Consider the following 17160-nt stretch of genomic DNA (forward strand, 5'->3'; position numbering starts at 1 on the left):
TCCTCAACCACATGGAGGCTTTCAAAATGGTAGATTTTCCACTTTAGTTGATGAAGAGCCAAGTTGCCTCACAGTGCACCTGCGATTCAAAGCCGCAATCCGCACAGGTGGGCGCGCGGCCCCTTAGACCAAAGATGGTCAGACATTCTCACTCTTGGCGATTGGCCCCCGGAGTGTGGGCACGTGACCTGAGCTCAGCCAGTCAGACACTAACAACTGGCAACTCGGTTTCTTAAAGCCAAGAGAGGGGGATGAGTGGGCATGGGAAGGGTGGTGTCTCCGGTTTTTCTGTCTCCTAAAATTCATAATTACAAAGTCAACACATGCCCTTTACAAGCAGAAGAAGCATCCATAAATATATTCAGAAAGTGTGATTAATCTCTTTGCAAAACATTCTCCTTGTTCTCCTTGCAAAACATTCTCCTTCCCCTCGATTCTCCTTGCTGATTAGCTAAGTTCCTCTGCAGCTTGTTCTCCCCCGTGTCATAGTCATCCCTCCAGGTCATTGGATGTCTATTGTACTCACTATACTATAGCTCCAGACTTTTCCATAATATAAATGCACCACGATTTTTTCAACCCTCCACTTGGACAGGAACCTTTCAGATATCCATGACACTTGTAAATGCTCATCCTCATTGACCCAGCAAGCGGAGTTTCAGGAATCAATCCTACAGAAATAAAGCTTGCCCATAAGACTTCGTGTACAAGGATACTTACTGCATGTTACTTGCAGCATCAGAAACTGGAAATAACCTAAATGCCCCACAATCTTCCCTAATCTATGTGGTTTATTGCATTTGGTTTGGGGAGGGGAGAAAATTCAACTGTGAAAAGTACTTAATGAAAACCACTACTCAAACCCAGGTGAGAATTGGGAATTTTAGATTCCTTCCAACGATGAAATTTGAGACGCTTTTCATTTTCGTGGATTCGGGGGGCAGGAAGAAAAAACAAGATGCGTATGTCAAGGTCGGATTACCACAGCACAAATGGGTCGTTGTTAGGTCTGTATTACCACATGGACAGCAAATCTGAATCCTCAGACAACCCAAGCTCAAGTTTTGCATCCATCCAGCCAGTCTCAAACTACATTATGCATAAGATTCATCCAGGACTCTTGGCAAACCGAGGGTCAGCAGGTCTGACGGGAGGCCTGAGATGGTGCACCTTTCACAAGCAACAGGATGATGCAGATGCTGCTGGTGGGGGCGGGGGGGACCACACCTTGAGTTGTAAGGATTTGACCGATTCACATTTACCATCTGAACTGAATACCCCTCATTTGTCAAGTAATGTGGTTGGTGAGGGTGGTTATCCATGTGAGTTTTCCCAGGTCTATCACTGTTTTTGCACTGGAAGTCCCCAGTCCCAGGCAAACCAGACAACTGGATTAGATCAGAGTCACAAACCTCAGAGGCTGAAAAATAATATAAATGAATGAAGTGGGTTAGTTGGAGACTTTGGCAAACAGAAGAGCTTAAATGCCCATTCTCTAAAGCTCTACGTAAGATTCTTAAACTTGCAACCTTGGCCCAGATGACCCCTTAGAAATTCTGAGAAACTATAATAGATTTTTTTCTGATGTAGCTGTAAGTGTCCAATGGTGATGGACACAACAAAAATATTTGAAATCAATGACTGTCCAGAAACGAGATGAAAATAGTTTAAAGAGGGGCGCCTGGGTGGCTTGATGGTCAAGCATCTGCCTTCAGCTCAGGGTGTGACCCCAGGGTCCTGGGATCCAGTGCACGTCAGGCTCCCCATGGGGAGCCTGCTTCTCCCTCTGTCTGTGTCTCTGCCTCTCTCTCTCTCTCTGTCTCTCATGAATGAATAAATAAAATCTTAAAAAAATAATAAAAGGAAATAGTTTAAAGAGAGGGCAGAAAAAGGGTCTACCTGTCCATTTAAAACCTGAGTGTGGTAGCCAGCCCTGAATGATTCTCACTTCCAGGTTGCCACATCCAGTGGCTGTCTCCCACACCAGATAGGGCTAACCTGTATAATCGATAGGGTATTGTAATGACATCTATACTTCAATATTTTTTTTAAAAAATAGGATATGTGGACATGCTGACTTGATTTGACTTCCTAGGCCCCATCATAGAGGCTTCGGTCTTACTGCTTTTTAAGATCACCTGCTCTGGGGGAGGGCAGCCGGCATGTTGTGAGGTTACCCAAGCAGTCCTGTGGAGAGATTCACACAGCAAGGTATGGAGGCCTCACACGACAGCTGTGTTAGGGGGCCCTTTTGGAAGTGGATCCTGCTGCTTTAGTCCAGCCTTCAGAGGATACAGACCAGCCAACACCTTAACTGAAATCTTACAGAGACTTTGAGATGGAACCACTCAGCTAAGCCACTTTCCATCAAACACTCTGAAAATTCCCCGAGGACCGAACACCTAAGAAATTGCAGACTGGCAGCCAGCAGGGCCATAAACGAGTTTTATTCTGCCTGCGTATTTTTGTAAGGTGAATTAGTGACCAAATCTAGAAACCAGGTTGTGTTCCCATGCAAATCTGGATTTCTAGCACCCCCTGAAAAATTAGAAACACTTTTTATTGCTACAGATCAAGGAGAGGCCAGGGCAGAACAACCCCTGCCCTGCACACCCACTGCCTCCTGCTGTCTTCCTGGCCGGTACCACGTGTGAACATTACATGCTGGCCCTCCTAAGTCTGTGATCCTTGACTTAGAGATCAGAAACCTTTCCACCAGGGATTCTCAAAGTGTGGTCCAGGGACCAGCAGCAGCACCTGGGAACTTGCTAGAAAGAAAAATTGGGGAGGGGAGGTGAATCCAGAAATTCTGGGGTGGAGCCCAGTGATCTGTATTTCAACGAGCCCTCCAGGGGACTCTGATGTATGGAAAAGAAACACTGTTTCTCACAAAATAAGGTTTCTTGCTTTTGGCCACTGTGTTAGTCTTCTAGGACTTCCATTAAAAAGTACTACAAACTTGGTGGCTTAGAAGAGCAGAAATTTATTGTCTCACAGTTCTAACGGCTAGAAGTCTAAAATCAAAGTGTCAGCTCCCTCTGAAACTGAAGGGGAATTCTTTGTTGCCTCTTCCTGGCTTCTGGTGGTTTGCCAGCCTCCTTGGGCACCACTTGGACTATAGACACAGCACCTGAGTCCTCCATCTCTGCACGGTGTTCTCCACGTGAATCTTCACATCATCTTCCCAATGGGGGTGCCTGCTTCTGTGTCCCGATTTTCCCTTTTAATATGGAATCCAGTCATATTGGATTAGGGCCCACCCTAAGACCTCCTGTGAAGTCCGTTATCTCTGTAAAGACCCTGTGTCTGAATAAGGTCACGTCCGTGTACTCACTGAGGGTTAGAACTCCAGCATATTTGGGCAGGAGGGCGGGGGAAATACAATTTGACCACAAACAAAAACCATTTTCTGCTATTCAGTAGAGAAGACTCAGAATGCCTGAGGATCCGGCTCTGCCAACGGGCGCCCGTGCCCCCTGCCCCCCAGCAATGCCAGCAGCCTGTACCTTCTGCCAGGCTTCGGGTCAGATCCTTGGTGGCCACACAAGGCCAAGTTCTCAGACGTTCCTGAGGGCCCAGGCACCTCCAGAGACACAGTGAGGAGCAGGAATCTGGAAGCAATTTGATCTCAAATAATCTGCTCACCTGTCCTTTTTCCCTGACACATAGATAAATAAGCAATACATTTTTTTAAATTGAGGGCTAATCATACAATGTGCTGAACACCGGCCCGCCAGTCCTAATTCTCTGTTGTGACTTTAAATCTCTTTGAGCCTCAGATTTCTCAGGTGTCCACGGAGGGGCTTGCATGACCTGTGCGTGATCTCCCTCCCAGCTCTAAAAGTCCGTGACTAATTGACATTGAAAGATCTTTCCATCTCAGAATACCCAATCCCCTCTTCTATCATTAAGGAGGCCACCGTTACTCTGGGCAGCATGACTGTATTTAACAAATCCATTCACGCGCTTCGTCAAGAAGCTCTCCTCATAAGCACAGCACCTTGCCCTCTTTTTACAAGGCATTGGAGTTAAGGGACCCCACTGGTGACTTGAGATAAAGTCTTGAAGCGTCTCTGGTCAAAAGGGAGCGGGAGCGAGTGGATTTCCAAGCCCTCACCGGCCCCGGGGGCGGCGGAGGTACCAAGGCCCGGTGGTCAGCAGCCGAGCGGCGAGCGGCGGGGCTTGGCTGGGGGCCTTGCACCGTGAGAGCTCTCGCCCCGAAAACCCACCACGTAATCCGGGGCTAAGTTTCCACCCTGTCCCAGGTTTCTAACTCGAGTTGACTCCACTTCAAAAGAAGGAAAGCTTGTTTGGCCTAATACCCATGAAGCGCTGGTTTCAGGAATGTGACATGCTGTTAAACCACAGCCGTGTAAGCTTGCGGCCGCTGAGATTTTCCAAGGATGGAAGTTTCACTTTTCAAAGAAAAACATGGCACCGCAAAGCTGGAGAGACATAAGGTGATGGGTGTTGATTGGCCCCAAGAAGCCGCCTCACCCGCAGAACACCTACTATGTGTGGAGCTAATGGGGTGGGGGGCGGGGAGGTGGAGGAGGATGGGCTCAATTTACAACCGTGACACACAGTTGCTGCCCTGGAGGCAAAGGGAGAGGACAGCTGGGCAGAGTCCAGGGCTGGCGCATGGCATCATAGAGGCGGGGGTGGCAGGGAGCTACCCTGGAAGCTAGGTCAGTGAGTGGCCAGCATGGCACAGCTGGGAGAGGCCTAGGCTGCTGGAGCAGATGCAGGAGCTGGAGCTGGAAGCACTTGATCACAGGGCAGGAGAGCGGGTCCCCAGCAATCAACACAGGGGACTCAGTGTCCCTGTCACGACTCACATCAGGCCCCCTGCGCCCCCACCTTCACATCTGGCTCCGAGCTTCAGCAGGATGGTCAACAAGAGCTGCTGAATGCCATTGGAAGATGATGTGGGGGTGTCCTGTCTCCTTGGATTGGAGTTAATCTGCATTTCAAAGCAAAGTCAGTATCTGGGGAATGAATTAATACAGAATCAACTCACAGAGAATCACGATTCTTTAATTTGGTAAAGGAACTTGGAGGTCACTTAAGCTAACCTCTCCCTCCGTGCCCGGAATCCTTACAGTGGATTAGTTTTCCAGCTTCTGTTTGGATGCCTCCACTGACAGGGAGCTTGCTTGTTCATAAGGTAATCGGTGTCATTACCAAAAGGCTCTAGTTGCCTCAAAATGTTTTCCTTATTTGGTGCTTTTTCCTTTAACTTACCCTCCTAAGTGCATGCTCTGTCCTTTGAAACAGGCCTGGGCCTGTATTTTCTGCAGCAACCCTTTAACGATGTGAAGGCGGGGCCACCATCTAAACAGCCCTGGTTCCTTGCATGGTACTTCTGTGGGATGGCTCCTGGTCCTGATTAAGGTCATCTGAACCCTGCCTGTGTCCTTCAAGAAATGCGCTCCTCCCTTCCCCAAACTGAGAGCCATTTTCCAGAGACACTGAGAGCAATGGGGGTCAGATTGTGGGCAGTGTGTGGGCAACACTGGAAACCTGAGCCAGCTAACCTCAAAGACCACGGATGATGGCCACTTCAGGAACTAAATAGTGATCCAGATCTACCCATCCCAAGGTGACACTTTCAGAGGAGCCCGGCAGCCTTGACCGGGCCAGAGGCTGAGTACATGCAAAGTTTGGGAAGTTTGTAGCCTCTCACTGATTGGAGTAAAAGTGGGCCCTGGGCTAGAGTCCGTGGATGCTGGATTTCATGGACACTGGTGGGGAAAACCACCCCGCCGCTGAGAGTGGCATAGGAGGGAGAAGCCCGCCCCCTTGTGGACCTCTGGGGGGTGGCAAGGTGCAGAGAGCACCTTGAGACCTCACAGGTGAGGGGCCTGGGGGAGCAGCCACTTGCTGTCACTGCTTCCATTTTACCAGTTGCCTCTGGCAGCCTGCAAAGAGACGTGATCTGGACTGTCACAGGGTAGGAGAGTGGGAGCAGAGGACACAACAGGAAGTTAGGACATGGAGACCCCTTGCTCCTGTTGTCTGACTACAGAAAGTTGGAGATAAATCAGGCAGGTGTTCTTAGCTGTTGAAAAAAAAAAAAAAAGATGGCAGGAGGTGTTTTGTGGTTCTGCCACTTGCTGGGTGACCCCAGGCAAACCACAGTCCCTCAATGGGCCTCTCCAGGCTGACCTGGGTGAAGGCTGCATCCCTCTGAATGCTTGCACCTTATGGACCTAGCGGGAGGCGTTCACATACCAGTTCTGACAATAGTCTATCATTAGTGGTACCACCCCAATGACTGAAGACAAGAGGGGGTGGGAGGTGGCTGGGGGCAAAAGCATATGTGAAACAGGAGGCAGAGGGGACCGACTTAGCCAGCTTGGCATGTCACCAAGGCCCTGGAGAGTGCAGTGCCCTTCCAGTGTGCCACAGGAAGCCCCAGAGAGTCATTTCTCACAGTGGTCTCCCCTCTTCCAGACCTTGGGCCAATTCTACCTCTAGAGCAGTGACCTCCTCCTCCTGAAATGCTTCTGATGTCTGGGTCAGAAAGCATGCTTGCTGGGACGCCTGGGTGGCTCAGCAGTTTGGCACCTGCCTTCAGCCCAGGGCATGATCCTGGAGACCCGGGATCGAGTCCCACATCAGGCTCCCTGCATGGAGCCTGTTTCTCCCTCTGCCTGTGTCTCTGCCTCTCTCTCTCTCTCTCTCTCTCTGTCCCTCATGAATAAATAAATAAAAAACCTTAAAAAAAAAAAAAAAAGAAAAGAAAAGAAAGCATGCTTGCCCCAGCCAGACGTGACCCAGGTGCACTTCATGTTCAACATGGCAGCCCACAAACATCACTCGAACACTCCTAAGCTGCCTTTACTCAGCACTAAGTGTATTATGGAAGATTGTTTTTAATGTTATTTTCTTTCTTTTGTTTTACTTAAGATGTGATCATTTGAGAGAGAATGAGTGAGAGGGAGGATGAGTGGGGATGGGGAGCCGGGGCAGAGGGAGAGGGAGGAGTAGGCTCTCTACTGAACAGGGAGCCCTATGCAGGACTTGATCCCCAGATCTGGGCTCATGACCTGAGCCAACTGAGCCACCCAGGCACCCCTTTAACATTACTTTCAAAGTGGCTTCTGCACTACTCTGTGATCAATGAGCATGATTGGGCTAAATGTAACCTGGGAAATGCAAGCCAGAAGCGCTTTCCTCAAAGCTCTTTGGATAAAAAATAGAGGTGGATTAAAAATATTGAATTATATGCCAAAATGGTTCAAATTTTTTCTGCACGATGCTCACAGAGACACGCAGTCATGGTGTCACTGAAGATGTTATTTTAAAACACTTAACTGTCCTCTGGCAAAATGAAAGATATTGAAACCCTTATAAAATGGCCTTTTTAAAATTACCTGAAATAATGTCTTCAAGCTTGTGTGCTTCTAGCTGGAAGCATCTGGGGGCAAATGTTAGGAGGGGAGGAGTCATCTTGTACACCAAGATGCACTAAAGCTTTGGCTAAAACTAAAAAAGCCTGCAATTTCTCATTTAAAAAAAAAAACAAAACAAAAGTATTGTAAGGTTATTATAAGACATTTTAAGTCGTTACGTAAACACCCCTTAAAAATTAGAGGATTCCAGGAATAAGTACAGTCCAAGTTCTACCTAAAACATAAAGTCAGGTAGAACATGTAACTCTAATTGTAGACAGAACCCTTTTCAAACACCTATATAGACCACCCAGTTTCTGCAGGATTGCCAAATTCTAAAATCGTAATGAAAATTTTAAAGTCCAAAACCTACAAGCCATCAGAGGTTCAGTAAGCAGATTGTGCCATTTCAAAACTGAAAATGTGCTTGCATAAGCAAGTCACCAGGGCTAACCTTTCTGGATTGGGAGTCTGGCCTTCAGTTCAGAACATGGCTATGCCAGGGTCAGAAATGTGACCAAACTGCGCTTTCACGGAGGTTAGCCAAGGTTCACAGGGTCATGACTGGGCCATTTTATCAGTCATGTCAGGCTCACACCCTATTGCCTGGCATAGATAAAAACTTTATCTGTCAGCTAGCTAAATCTACTCCTCCTGCCTTTATTTTCAATAAAGAAAACCTGGACTAGCTTATCTAAACCAGAGGCTGGCCTCTTCCAATACTGTTTTCATATGCAACGTCTGCTCTCATTTTGGTAACTGTCTGTAATCAGAGTGATCTTTCTCCTACCTGAAACCTTCAGAAAAACAGTGCTGGCACTATGCAACAAAGCAGATTTATTATGTTTATTAAACATAATAAGTGTATGGCTGAAGGTGTTATGAGTATGATCGTTCTCAAAGCATTACCTTTTCAAACTCATCTTTACCTAAAGACAAGCAAGCAAAAAAAAAAAAATCTAAAATTAACTTTGATAGATTTTCCAAAAGGGGTATCTAAACCATAGAAACATTTACAAAGTTACCTTTGGACTAACTCAGAAACACATACATTAGATTTTCTACTGAGGATTCAGAGCAATAACAGCTAAAGTTTCTTCCTCACAAGAAGATAGATACACACAGATTACAAATAAAACCATGCATGTAGACACTTCGAAATCTGGTTAAATACACAAATGTAAAACCAGAGAGTTTTCCCCCATAGGAATCTTTCCCCCCCCCCCCCATAGGAATCTTAAATGCAAGACAAGCACCTTCAGATTTTACTTTATTTGGAAGCTATCCAAATTCATTATTTTAATATTTAAAGACTGTGGTACTGTAGTAGAGACACATAAATATTATAATATACATTTAGAAATTAAATATAATAAAATCAACATGACACCATGTAAAAACGCAAATAAGTCTGAGGTCTGGGCCTTCGCACCCATCAGATCTCCCCCTGGAAGTGGGTGAACCTCGCAGGGAGATCATCTACAGGGTACACGGTGGGACTGGTTTTCATTGTAGGAGGTCCATTTAGAAGCCGCCAGTCACAATGCCTGGCCAGCTCCACTGTAAATATTTTGAGAAGAATTTTTGCAAACTCCTTCCCTACACAGCTCCTCAGGCCTCCTCCAAATGGAATGAAGCTGAACCTGGATGCATCCTCCGGGTGAGGCAGCATAAACCGGTCAGGGTTAAATTCATCCTTGTTGGTGAAGATGTCCGCCACATCATGAGTATCACAGATGCTGTAGATAACATTCCAGCCCTTGGGAATCTGGTAGCCCTGCAAAAGATTATGAAGTCCCCAGGACTGACACACTGGAATCTAACTTTCAACAACAAAAAGCCATCGCTGATAACCAGAGGAATTATGAGTTGAAAAAAAGGGGGCGTGAGGAGAGAGACAGGACAGACAGACCTTCAGACTACTGAAACACATATCCCCACGAGGCAGGATAATGATACCAGAAACAGAAGAAATTTAAGCCCGTGCACAGGGAAGCAAAGGGGAGATTTAAAAGCACAACAAAAGGGGGGGGGGGAAGAGAACTTTTAACTTACATTTAATTCAAAAGTCTTAAGAGCAACCCGAAACCCTCCTGGAACTGGGGGATTCAGTCGGAGGGTCTCTTTAATAACACACCCGATGTATTTAAGCTGCTCCAGAATTTCAATGTCCAACTTGTTGTCTTGATTGCTCTTGCAAAGTAAACCCTATCAAAACAGTCATACAGAGGTGAACGGTTATTTTGTGCTCCAATAAAATCAGCCCAGCAGACGTAAACAGGACTTACTTAAGTGGCGGCTAGACCCACAGGGCCCCGTGATGGGAGAGGGTGAGGGGGAGACTGTGAGCAGCTAAAGACCATTTGCCTCCACCCCTTGGCCCAAATCCACTATCTATTTACAATTCCAAGAGAAAGCAGCTCCCCACTCAGAACCACCTAGCTTCTCCCCCTCCCTCCCCGCCCCCATTACCACCACCACTACTATCACTGCCACCTACGAGTGAGTTCCCAGTCACGCCCTTGAACACACAAATTCAAGAAAGTGGAATCTATCTGAAAATCTCCAACGTGCTGCACAAAGTAGAGAAGGAGAAGGAATACAAGGATCAACGCCCCCCCCCCCACTCAGCGGAATCACAGTTCAAAATTCCTTCCATTTTATTCACAAAGCTAATTATCTTTCCCCACCCGCGCATCCACCCACCCCCTGACCCTGCACTTTCAAAATATTCAGGGAAGATGGCACCCTTACATATTGGCAAGTTGGACACGGAGCAGCTGAATTTCTTAAGCTAATAGGGAACCCCGGTGTCCTCCTACCTTACTCTTTAGCTCCTCTCGAACTTTCTGGAGAACATGGGGGTAGAGCCCAAGGTAAGTAATCAGAGATGTGGCTGCACTAGCTGTAGTTTCATGTCCCCCAAAGAGTAGTTCCGTTGAAGACTGCTTTAGTGCCTGAAGACGGAATAAGACAAACCTCTTTTACAAGTCTGCGTTCAATTTTACACAGCGATTACTTAGAACCGAACTGAAAGTTCTAGAAAGAAGATGAGAAGGGCTAAAAGTCTGCTGACAGAAAGCCAAGAAAAACTATATTTGTAAAACAAAATGCATAGTCCCTTTAGTTCGGCTCGAGCAGGAAAGCCAGTAAAATCTCACTACACAGGGAATTCTTGAATGAAAGCCTTGGTTGTATTAAAATCGCCCAACATTATTTACATTTTGCAAATTCCAACTTTCCCTGTAAAACCTGGTAGGGCTAGGGGATGCTCCCCGTTCCGCTGCAGCCTCTCCCACAGCTCTCCCGACCGGGTGTCTCAGCCTTCCGGGCCCCCCCTCCCCCCGGTGTCTGGGCGCTTTGCCCACTCTGGAGTCCGGACGTGCGCTTTGGGGGACCCTCGGCACCGCCCTTGGAAAGCCAGGGGACCAAATCCCGCAGCGCCTCTTCCTGAAGTTGCCACCCACCTGCATGTCCAGCCTCTCTCCCCTCTCCCACGAGTGCTCGATCAACAGCTGCAGCGCATCTTTGCAGCCGCCGCCCGCCTGGGCCGTCCGCAGCCCGCAGATCTTGGCGCGAATGTTCTCCTCTATGCGCGCGTGGATGAGGTTCCGCGCCTTCATGCCCTGACCCCGGAGAGCGCACGGCAGTGAGCGGACGCCCGGCCCCGCGCCCCGGCGCCCCCCCGCGCTCCCAGCTCCTCACCCTGCAAGCTCCCTCACCCGGTAGAGCCCGCTGAAGGGCACGTCGATGGGCAACGAGAAGAGATTGCGGGTCATTTCCTCGAAGGCCTCCACCAGCTGCTGCTCGGCGTCCCCGCCGCTCGCGAGCCGGGGCTCACAGCCCAGCAGGATGCGCATGGAGATGCGGAACATGAGGCGCTTCACCTGGGGGTAAACCAGGAGGCCGCGCTCGCCGCGGCTCAGCCACTGTTGCAGGCAAGTGCCCACTTCCTCCGCGATCACGGGCACGTAGCACTGGAGCGCCTCGCGGCTGAAGGCCCGCATAATCACCTGAGCTCCGAGGAGGGAAAGTGTTAAAAGCGCCCCCTCGCCTTCCGGGATCCCCTTCCAGCCCCCTCCCACGGCCGCCAGACCCAAGGCGCTTCCCGGCTGATAAAGCTAAACCGGGCTTGAGCCGGACACCTCCTGCATCTCTCTAGCGCTCCCCGGCATCTCTCGCCCCGAACCCCTCCAGCGGATGGGGTCCCCCTTCCTGTCTAGGCACCGCCGCCCCCGCCCTCACCTTCTTGCGCTGCTTGTGCGAGGAGTCGTGCAGGTTGGAGAGGCAGCCGGAGCCCAGGATGGTACGCACCGACGCGGGCCAGTGCACCGACACCAGTCGGTGCTCCCCGAGCAAGATGCGCCGCACGTTGTCGGCGCCCATCACCCGCACGGTGGGCCGCCCGAACAGATGCGTCTTGTAGATGAAGCCGTATTTCCTGCGCTTCATCTGCAGGAACTTCCTCCGCTGGGAAAGCAGAGCGGAGGAAAGAGGCGGGCGTGAGGGGGCGCCGGGGAGCGCCGCGCGTCCGGCGAGCCCCGATCCTAGCCCGGGTCACCTCCCTCTCTGGGACGCCTACCCCGGCTTCCTGAGAGCCCGGAGCCGAGTCTGTCTCCTGAGAATCGTCCTGTCCCGCCCAAGCTCCCTTACCTGCAGCACCATTTGCAGTGTTTCCCCAAAGAAGGGGAAGCCCATAGTTCCGGGGGGCAAAGGGAGGGCGCAGCTGCGGTCGCGGCTGCTCACGCAGTACAGGTCCCAGAGCTTGATCGCGGCCAGGAAGAGCAGCAGCGGTAGCACGAAGGTGCAGAGCGCGCTGGCCAGCAGCGCCGAGAGCCCCATGGCGCGCCGCGGCCTCCCGCGCCACCTGCCGCCGCCAGCGCTCCGAATCCCGCCGCGCGCCCGCTTTATAGGCGGCCCAGGTTACTGCCCACGTTACCTTGGTCAGACAAATTAGTTCACCCAAAGTTCAACTTTAATTGCGGATTGGGCCCCTGGCTCCTCCCCCCCGCGAGGCGCTGCCCAAAATCTTTAACCGTTTGTTCCACGCCGAGGCAGAGGCGGCGCGGTGGCTGCTTCCCTCGGAGCGCGCCTCCTGGGGTGCGGGGCTAGGAGCAGCCTGCCTCTCCCCCCACCCCGCACCCCTTACAAGGTGTGCGGAGCTCCGAGACCACGGCTGAGGCTGGCCCGGGCCCCGGGGAGCGGGAGCTCCAAGCCCCGGGCTTGCTGGCAGTCCCTTTGGAATCCCCCGCGCTGGGTCCGACGCGCGGTCCCAGCCCAGAGCTGCCATCAAGGGCTTTCCATTTTCAGGCGCCCCGTGGGCTCCCTTCCACCTGCTGGGGAAGCAAAGGGAAGTGCGTTCAGGAACGGACTAGCTGCCACGTCCCACACGGGGGAAACTGAGGTCCAGAACGCAGAGCAAAACGCAAACCTCCCGACTCTCCCGAAGATCCCGCAGAGGAGCCCAGGGCCACGACCCAAGCAAGAGCTGTGGGGGTGGGGGGGGTGGGGGGGGACCTCAGAAATGATCGGCGGATCATGGATCCCAGCTCCCCAGATTCCTCAAGGAGACCAGCACTCGCACTCATGAAGTCCTGGAAGGTCCGACTTAAGGATACAAGAGAGCCTCCAGGTCCCTCAGGACTCCAGGGGCAACTCTTTCCAAGTCTGAGCCCCAACTCTGACGCCCCAGTGGGAGACTGTGGGGGCAATTCATCCACCGGTAGGCAACCGGCGCTCTGCGAACCCGCCGGCTTGCGAGGGCCCTGGGACTCACAGCCCCAGCTAGGCAGAGGGGACGCGGATTCCCTAGACCTGGGCAAATTGGGTGACAGAGATAGAAGAAGGAAAGCCTGGGAGTCTGTACTCCCGGACCGGTTTCATCTCTGCTTGCATGACCTTGAGCAAGTCACCACACATCCCTGCGCCTCTTTCCTTCTCGGGAATATGCAGACGGTAATTCCCCGATCTGTCTACACCCTGGGGCAGTCGTGAATTTTCGGAAAGGGGCTCCTGGCTGCAAACACTTTTCCCAGCTCCGCTAGATTACTTCACCAAGATGACCTGGACCCGGGGCACACGAGCCCTCCTCTGCTCTCCCAGCTCCCATCCACCAAAGCCACACGGGTGAGAGGGGTGCTCGACCCTAACCCCAGGTCTCTGCCGGCCCCTAACGGGAGTGTTGGGGGAATCCGTACGGGAAAGCAGGTCTTCTAGCCTTTGCCCAACTGCAGTCAGCGGCTACTGCCGCCCATGCGGGGAGCTCGGACACCGCGGGCAGTGCACGTGCGCGCCCCACTTCCCACCTGGCCGGCCCACACGCATCCTTGGTTCGAGCGCTGCACGCACCAGCAGCTCCCAGAACGAAACAATGAAGTGCGTTTGTTTAAAACGAAACTCCGGCTTTTGCAGAAGCACACCGCACGCCTTGGAAGGCGTCCCTTGGAAATGGAAAACTCTTTGATCCTATGAGCTGTTAAATACGCGGCCTTCCCGTGGTGGTCCCCAAAGCCGGCGCGATTGGACAGTGTGGGGTGGTAGGGACCGCACAGTCCCCGCAACGCTGCAAGCCGGAGCGGCCGAAGGGCTTGTTTGGAAGGCTGAGTTTCCCCGTAACCCTACGCGGCGTTTAAGAGGCGCTCTAGGGAAGGGTCTCTACCACTGTCGTTTCTTCTAACGATTTGGCGCCTGTTAACGATGCTGGCCAACTTCTGGGACCGGCAGGAACCCGGCGGGACGCGCTAGAAGTAATTCTCAGAAATCCTGGGCCCGCCCTCTTCTAGACTGAGCTCGAGCCGGTGAGCAAAACCCGCGAGCAAAACCGGCGAGCGGGGGCGTGACCTGGGGCCCATTCCCAATCCTCTGGCCTGACCTGCCTGTGACCCCTGTAGGCCGGACCGTGACATCCGAGTGAACTCTGCAGGGCCACCTCGCCAAGTTCAGCGCGCGCCGGGTCACAAGATGAGTGGGCCCTGCGTGCAGCAATTGCTGGGGGAGGGAGAAGATTTTTAATAAATGTGCCCATGGAGACCCGAGAGGGCGTCCAGCGGGGGCGTCCGGCAGAAAAGGATTAAATGTGAGGGTGAAGATCATTAAAGAACATCTAGAATGGGGAAAGGGGTCAATAAATTACCAGCCAGATAAGAACTTTGATTAGAAAACTTGCCAAACTTTTTGGGTGGTGGTGGGCAAGGAGGAGGAGTGGTTCACTGGAAAACAAACGATTTCCAAGACGTTTACAAAACAGCCTTCCCATTGCTAAGGGTTGAGGGTGAATAGTAGTTTTTGGCTGGAAGAGGGGAGTGAAGACCCAAAAGTAGACTGGAGTCATGTGAGCACCCTTCCTCCACCATTTCCCCTCTGGCAACCCCTGCCAACCTCCCGGCTGTGAGGGCTGTGAGCCGGGTTTTGTACCTGCTGTTTTCTCTGCTTAGGGAGCACCTTTCCCAGGTCACTGCTGGCTGGTTCCTTCCAAAGTCCAATGTCACCTCCTTGCAGAAGTCTTCCCCTCCCACCCTGCAGAGTTTAGCTCCTAGGTACTGCGTATGACAGACCTGTTTTATTTTCTTGAGAGCACTTAGCACCATCTGACATTCTTGAGCTCTTTTGTTTGCTGGTTTATTGTCTACTTCTTCCATAAGCAGATGCAGTCCAGGAGGGCAAAAAACCAGTATGCTCCTTCCTCAGAGAATCTGGAGCTCCTAAAACAGGAGTTCAGGTGTTCCCTGAAATTGCCCAAAAGGATATCATCAATGGGAAATTGGAGCTGCCCCTACAGGAGCTTATAGTTAGTACAGATCCCAGGACAGGTAAACTAGGTCTCTTGGAACCACGTACACCATGGTGGCTTCTGAGAACCTCTTCCCCATATTGCTCTTCTCTCCCCCAATCAGAATCAACCCCAAGCCCTGGTCCTCCTGCCCCCTCTGCTTGGTGGGAGCTTCTCAGCCCCAACATGATCTCTGTGGCTTCAGGAGCGCCCTGAGGGCAGGCCCCAATTCTGCCACTTTTGCTTCAATGCCTGCCGATCCCAAGGCCTGGCGCCAGGTCTGTGGTCAGTGGTAGGTGATGAATTGCCCTGGATGGGGGTTACGGCAGTGTCAGCCGAGGCTTGGAAGGGCCCGCTGAGCTCTTGAGCTACCGACTCTGCCTGCGCCTGCTGCTTCCCCCTTTCCTTCTGGCCCCGGGGAACCACCTCAAGCATAAGGTCAGGAGGGCACCAGCTTCCTTCTGGTTCACTAAGGGGTCAGCTCCCGGCCTGGGCCACAACTTCCCTGGCTCACCCATCACGTCCAGCTGCCCTGGACTGTCTGAAGACGGGTGGAACGTTGCGTTGGGCAGTTGGGAATGGTGACACTGGAGGCTCTTGGCTTTGATTTAAACACTGGTGGAAACCCCTTGTGTTGGAATCCTTAAGCTAACCTAGGAATCACTATGAAAGGATGAAGGGCTGAGCTCTAGGTGATGGCCACAGGCCCAGAGGCTGGAGCAGAGAGTCAGTGATGAGGGGGAGGAGAGCACTGGCTAAGGAGTCCAGGATCCCACTGCCAGCTCCTCAGGGGAGTCTTCTGCCTATTTCTCATATGCAACAGAGGAGGTAGAGGTAGTAAATGGGAAGGTCCCTGCAGCCAACACATATAGGGATAATTCTCAGCCCAGCTCTTGGACTATGCTCAGGAGGAAACGTCTGACACACTCTGGGGTGGGTCTGTTTTCAGGGGGATGTCTTTCCTAGGTATCCTCCAAACCCTACCCCACACCTTCCAGCCAGAGAGCAGCTGCCCAGCTAAGTCCTAGCCTCCTCCTTCCACTGCTGCCAGGAAACTTTGTTCTTGGCCTTCTTAGTTTTGGTAGAAATAACCCAAACCTCTCTGATTATGTCTCAACCTGTGTGAAAATAGTCCAACCTTAGAGACATCTTGATGTGCCTATTCTCCCCTGTATATATGGGAAGATTAAATGTGTTCTTGAAGTAGGAATTATTGTTTTCTAAGAAGTTGCCAGTAGAAGCAGTGATGTTGAGCCATTTAGAGCACCGGAAGCGCCCCACAGTTCTAAGTTTCCGCCGAAATTGAGACAGGCAGAGTGGCCTCGAAGCACCAAGCTGAGGTCAGCTGCCTGAGGGCCTTCCGCTGGGCACCTTCTCGGTGTGTCTCACTACGGCCCAAAGCCAGGCCTGAGATGCGCTTCCTCCCAAGGGTTACAGGTCCAGCCGCCTTCGCTGGGTCTCTGGCACAGTCCAATTCTCCCCGCCACCCCCAAGATCCAGGCAACCATAAGGCGAGGCCATCTCTTCACTTCATCCCTGCCGGCATCTGGTAATCCTGGGTTAGCAGACATGTTGGGTTAAGAAAGTTGGGTAGGAGAGCTGAGCATGTGCCAGATGCCAGTCTAGGTACCTACAGTTTCCCTCCCCCACACCCCAGGTCTATGCACTTGCTGAGCCCTCAGAGCTTGGGGCTTGCTTTGTCAGACCTGTACTGAGTCCTCCACATGGAAGAGCCTGGGAAAGGTTAGGCTCACGACCTTTCTTTCCCCAGGGCGCAGAGCGCAGGAGGCACCTTCTCACCGACCCCGGCACTTCTCCCGGGCGCCGAGGCTCAGGCGCGCGCTTCTCCTCTCAGAGTCTGGCACGGAGCTGCAATGGGCGACCGTCTGCTGAACGAGTGAGCGAGCGCCCGAGCCGGCACTAGGAAACGGCAGCTGGGCGGCGCTGCTAGCGCGCCGCTGCCCCTGGCCGAGTTCTGTTCCGAAGCGCAGCGGG

At 51.9% G+C, this 17160-nt stretch overlaps 1 protein-coding gene across 1 annotated transcript; it reads right to left on the reverse strand.

Moving 5' to 3' along the window:
- Positions 1 to 8689: 8689 nt before the first annotated feature.
- On the reverse strand, positions 8690 to 12252 carry LOC121485137 (cytochrome P450 26A1). The gene is made up of 7 exons (XM_041745193.1): positions 12051 to 12252; positions 11643 to 11867; positions 11120 to 11410; positions 10865 to 11023; positions 10220 to 10354; positions 9453 to 9605; positions 8690 to 9174 (listed from the first exon to the last, which is right to left on the reverse strand). Exons 1-7 carry the CDS (start codon positions 12237 to 12239, stop codon positions 8833 to 8835), a joined length of 1494 nt encoding a protein of 497 aa, XP_041601127.1. The 5' UTR covers positions 12240 to 12252; the 3' UTR covers positions 8690 to 8832.
- Positions 12253 to 17160: the final 4908 nt, after the last annotated feature.

Source organism: Vulpes lagopus, chromosome 2, assembly GCF_018345385.1.
Source record: "Vulpes lagopus strain Blue_001 chromosome 2, ASM1834538v1, whole genome shotgun sequence".
Taxonomy (NCBI): domain Eukaryota; kingdom Metazoa; phylum Chordata; class Mammalia; order Carnivora; family Canidae; genus Vulpes; species Vulpes lagopus.

What these genes read in the sequence shown, in the direction of transcription:
- LOC121485137 (XM_041745193.1), bottom strand. Translation starts at nt 12,239, where the DNA reads ATGGGGCTCTCGGCGCTGCTGGCCAGCGCGCTCTGCACCTTCGTGCTA. An exon ending in CCTTCAGCGGGCTCTACCGG is followed by an intron (nt 11,024 to 11,119) that starts GTGAGGGAGCTT and finishes CTCCGGGGTCAG; the next exon opens with GGCATGAAGGCGCGGAACCT. An exon ending in GAGAGAGGCTGGACATGCAG is followed by an intron (nt 10,355 to 10,864) that starts GTGGGTGGCAAC and finishes TTCCGTCTTCAG; the next exon opens with GCACTAAAGCAGTCTTCAAC.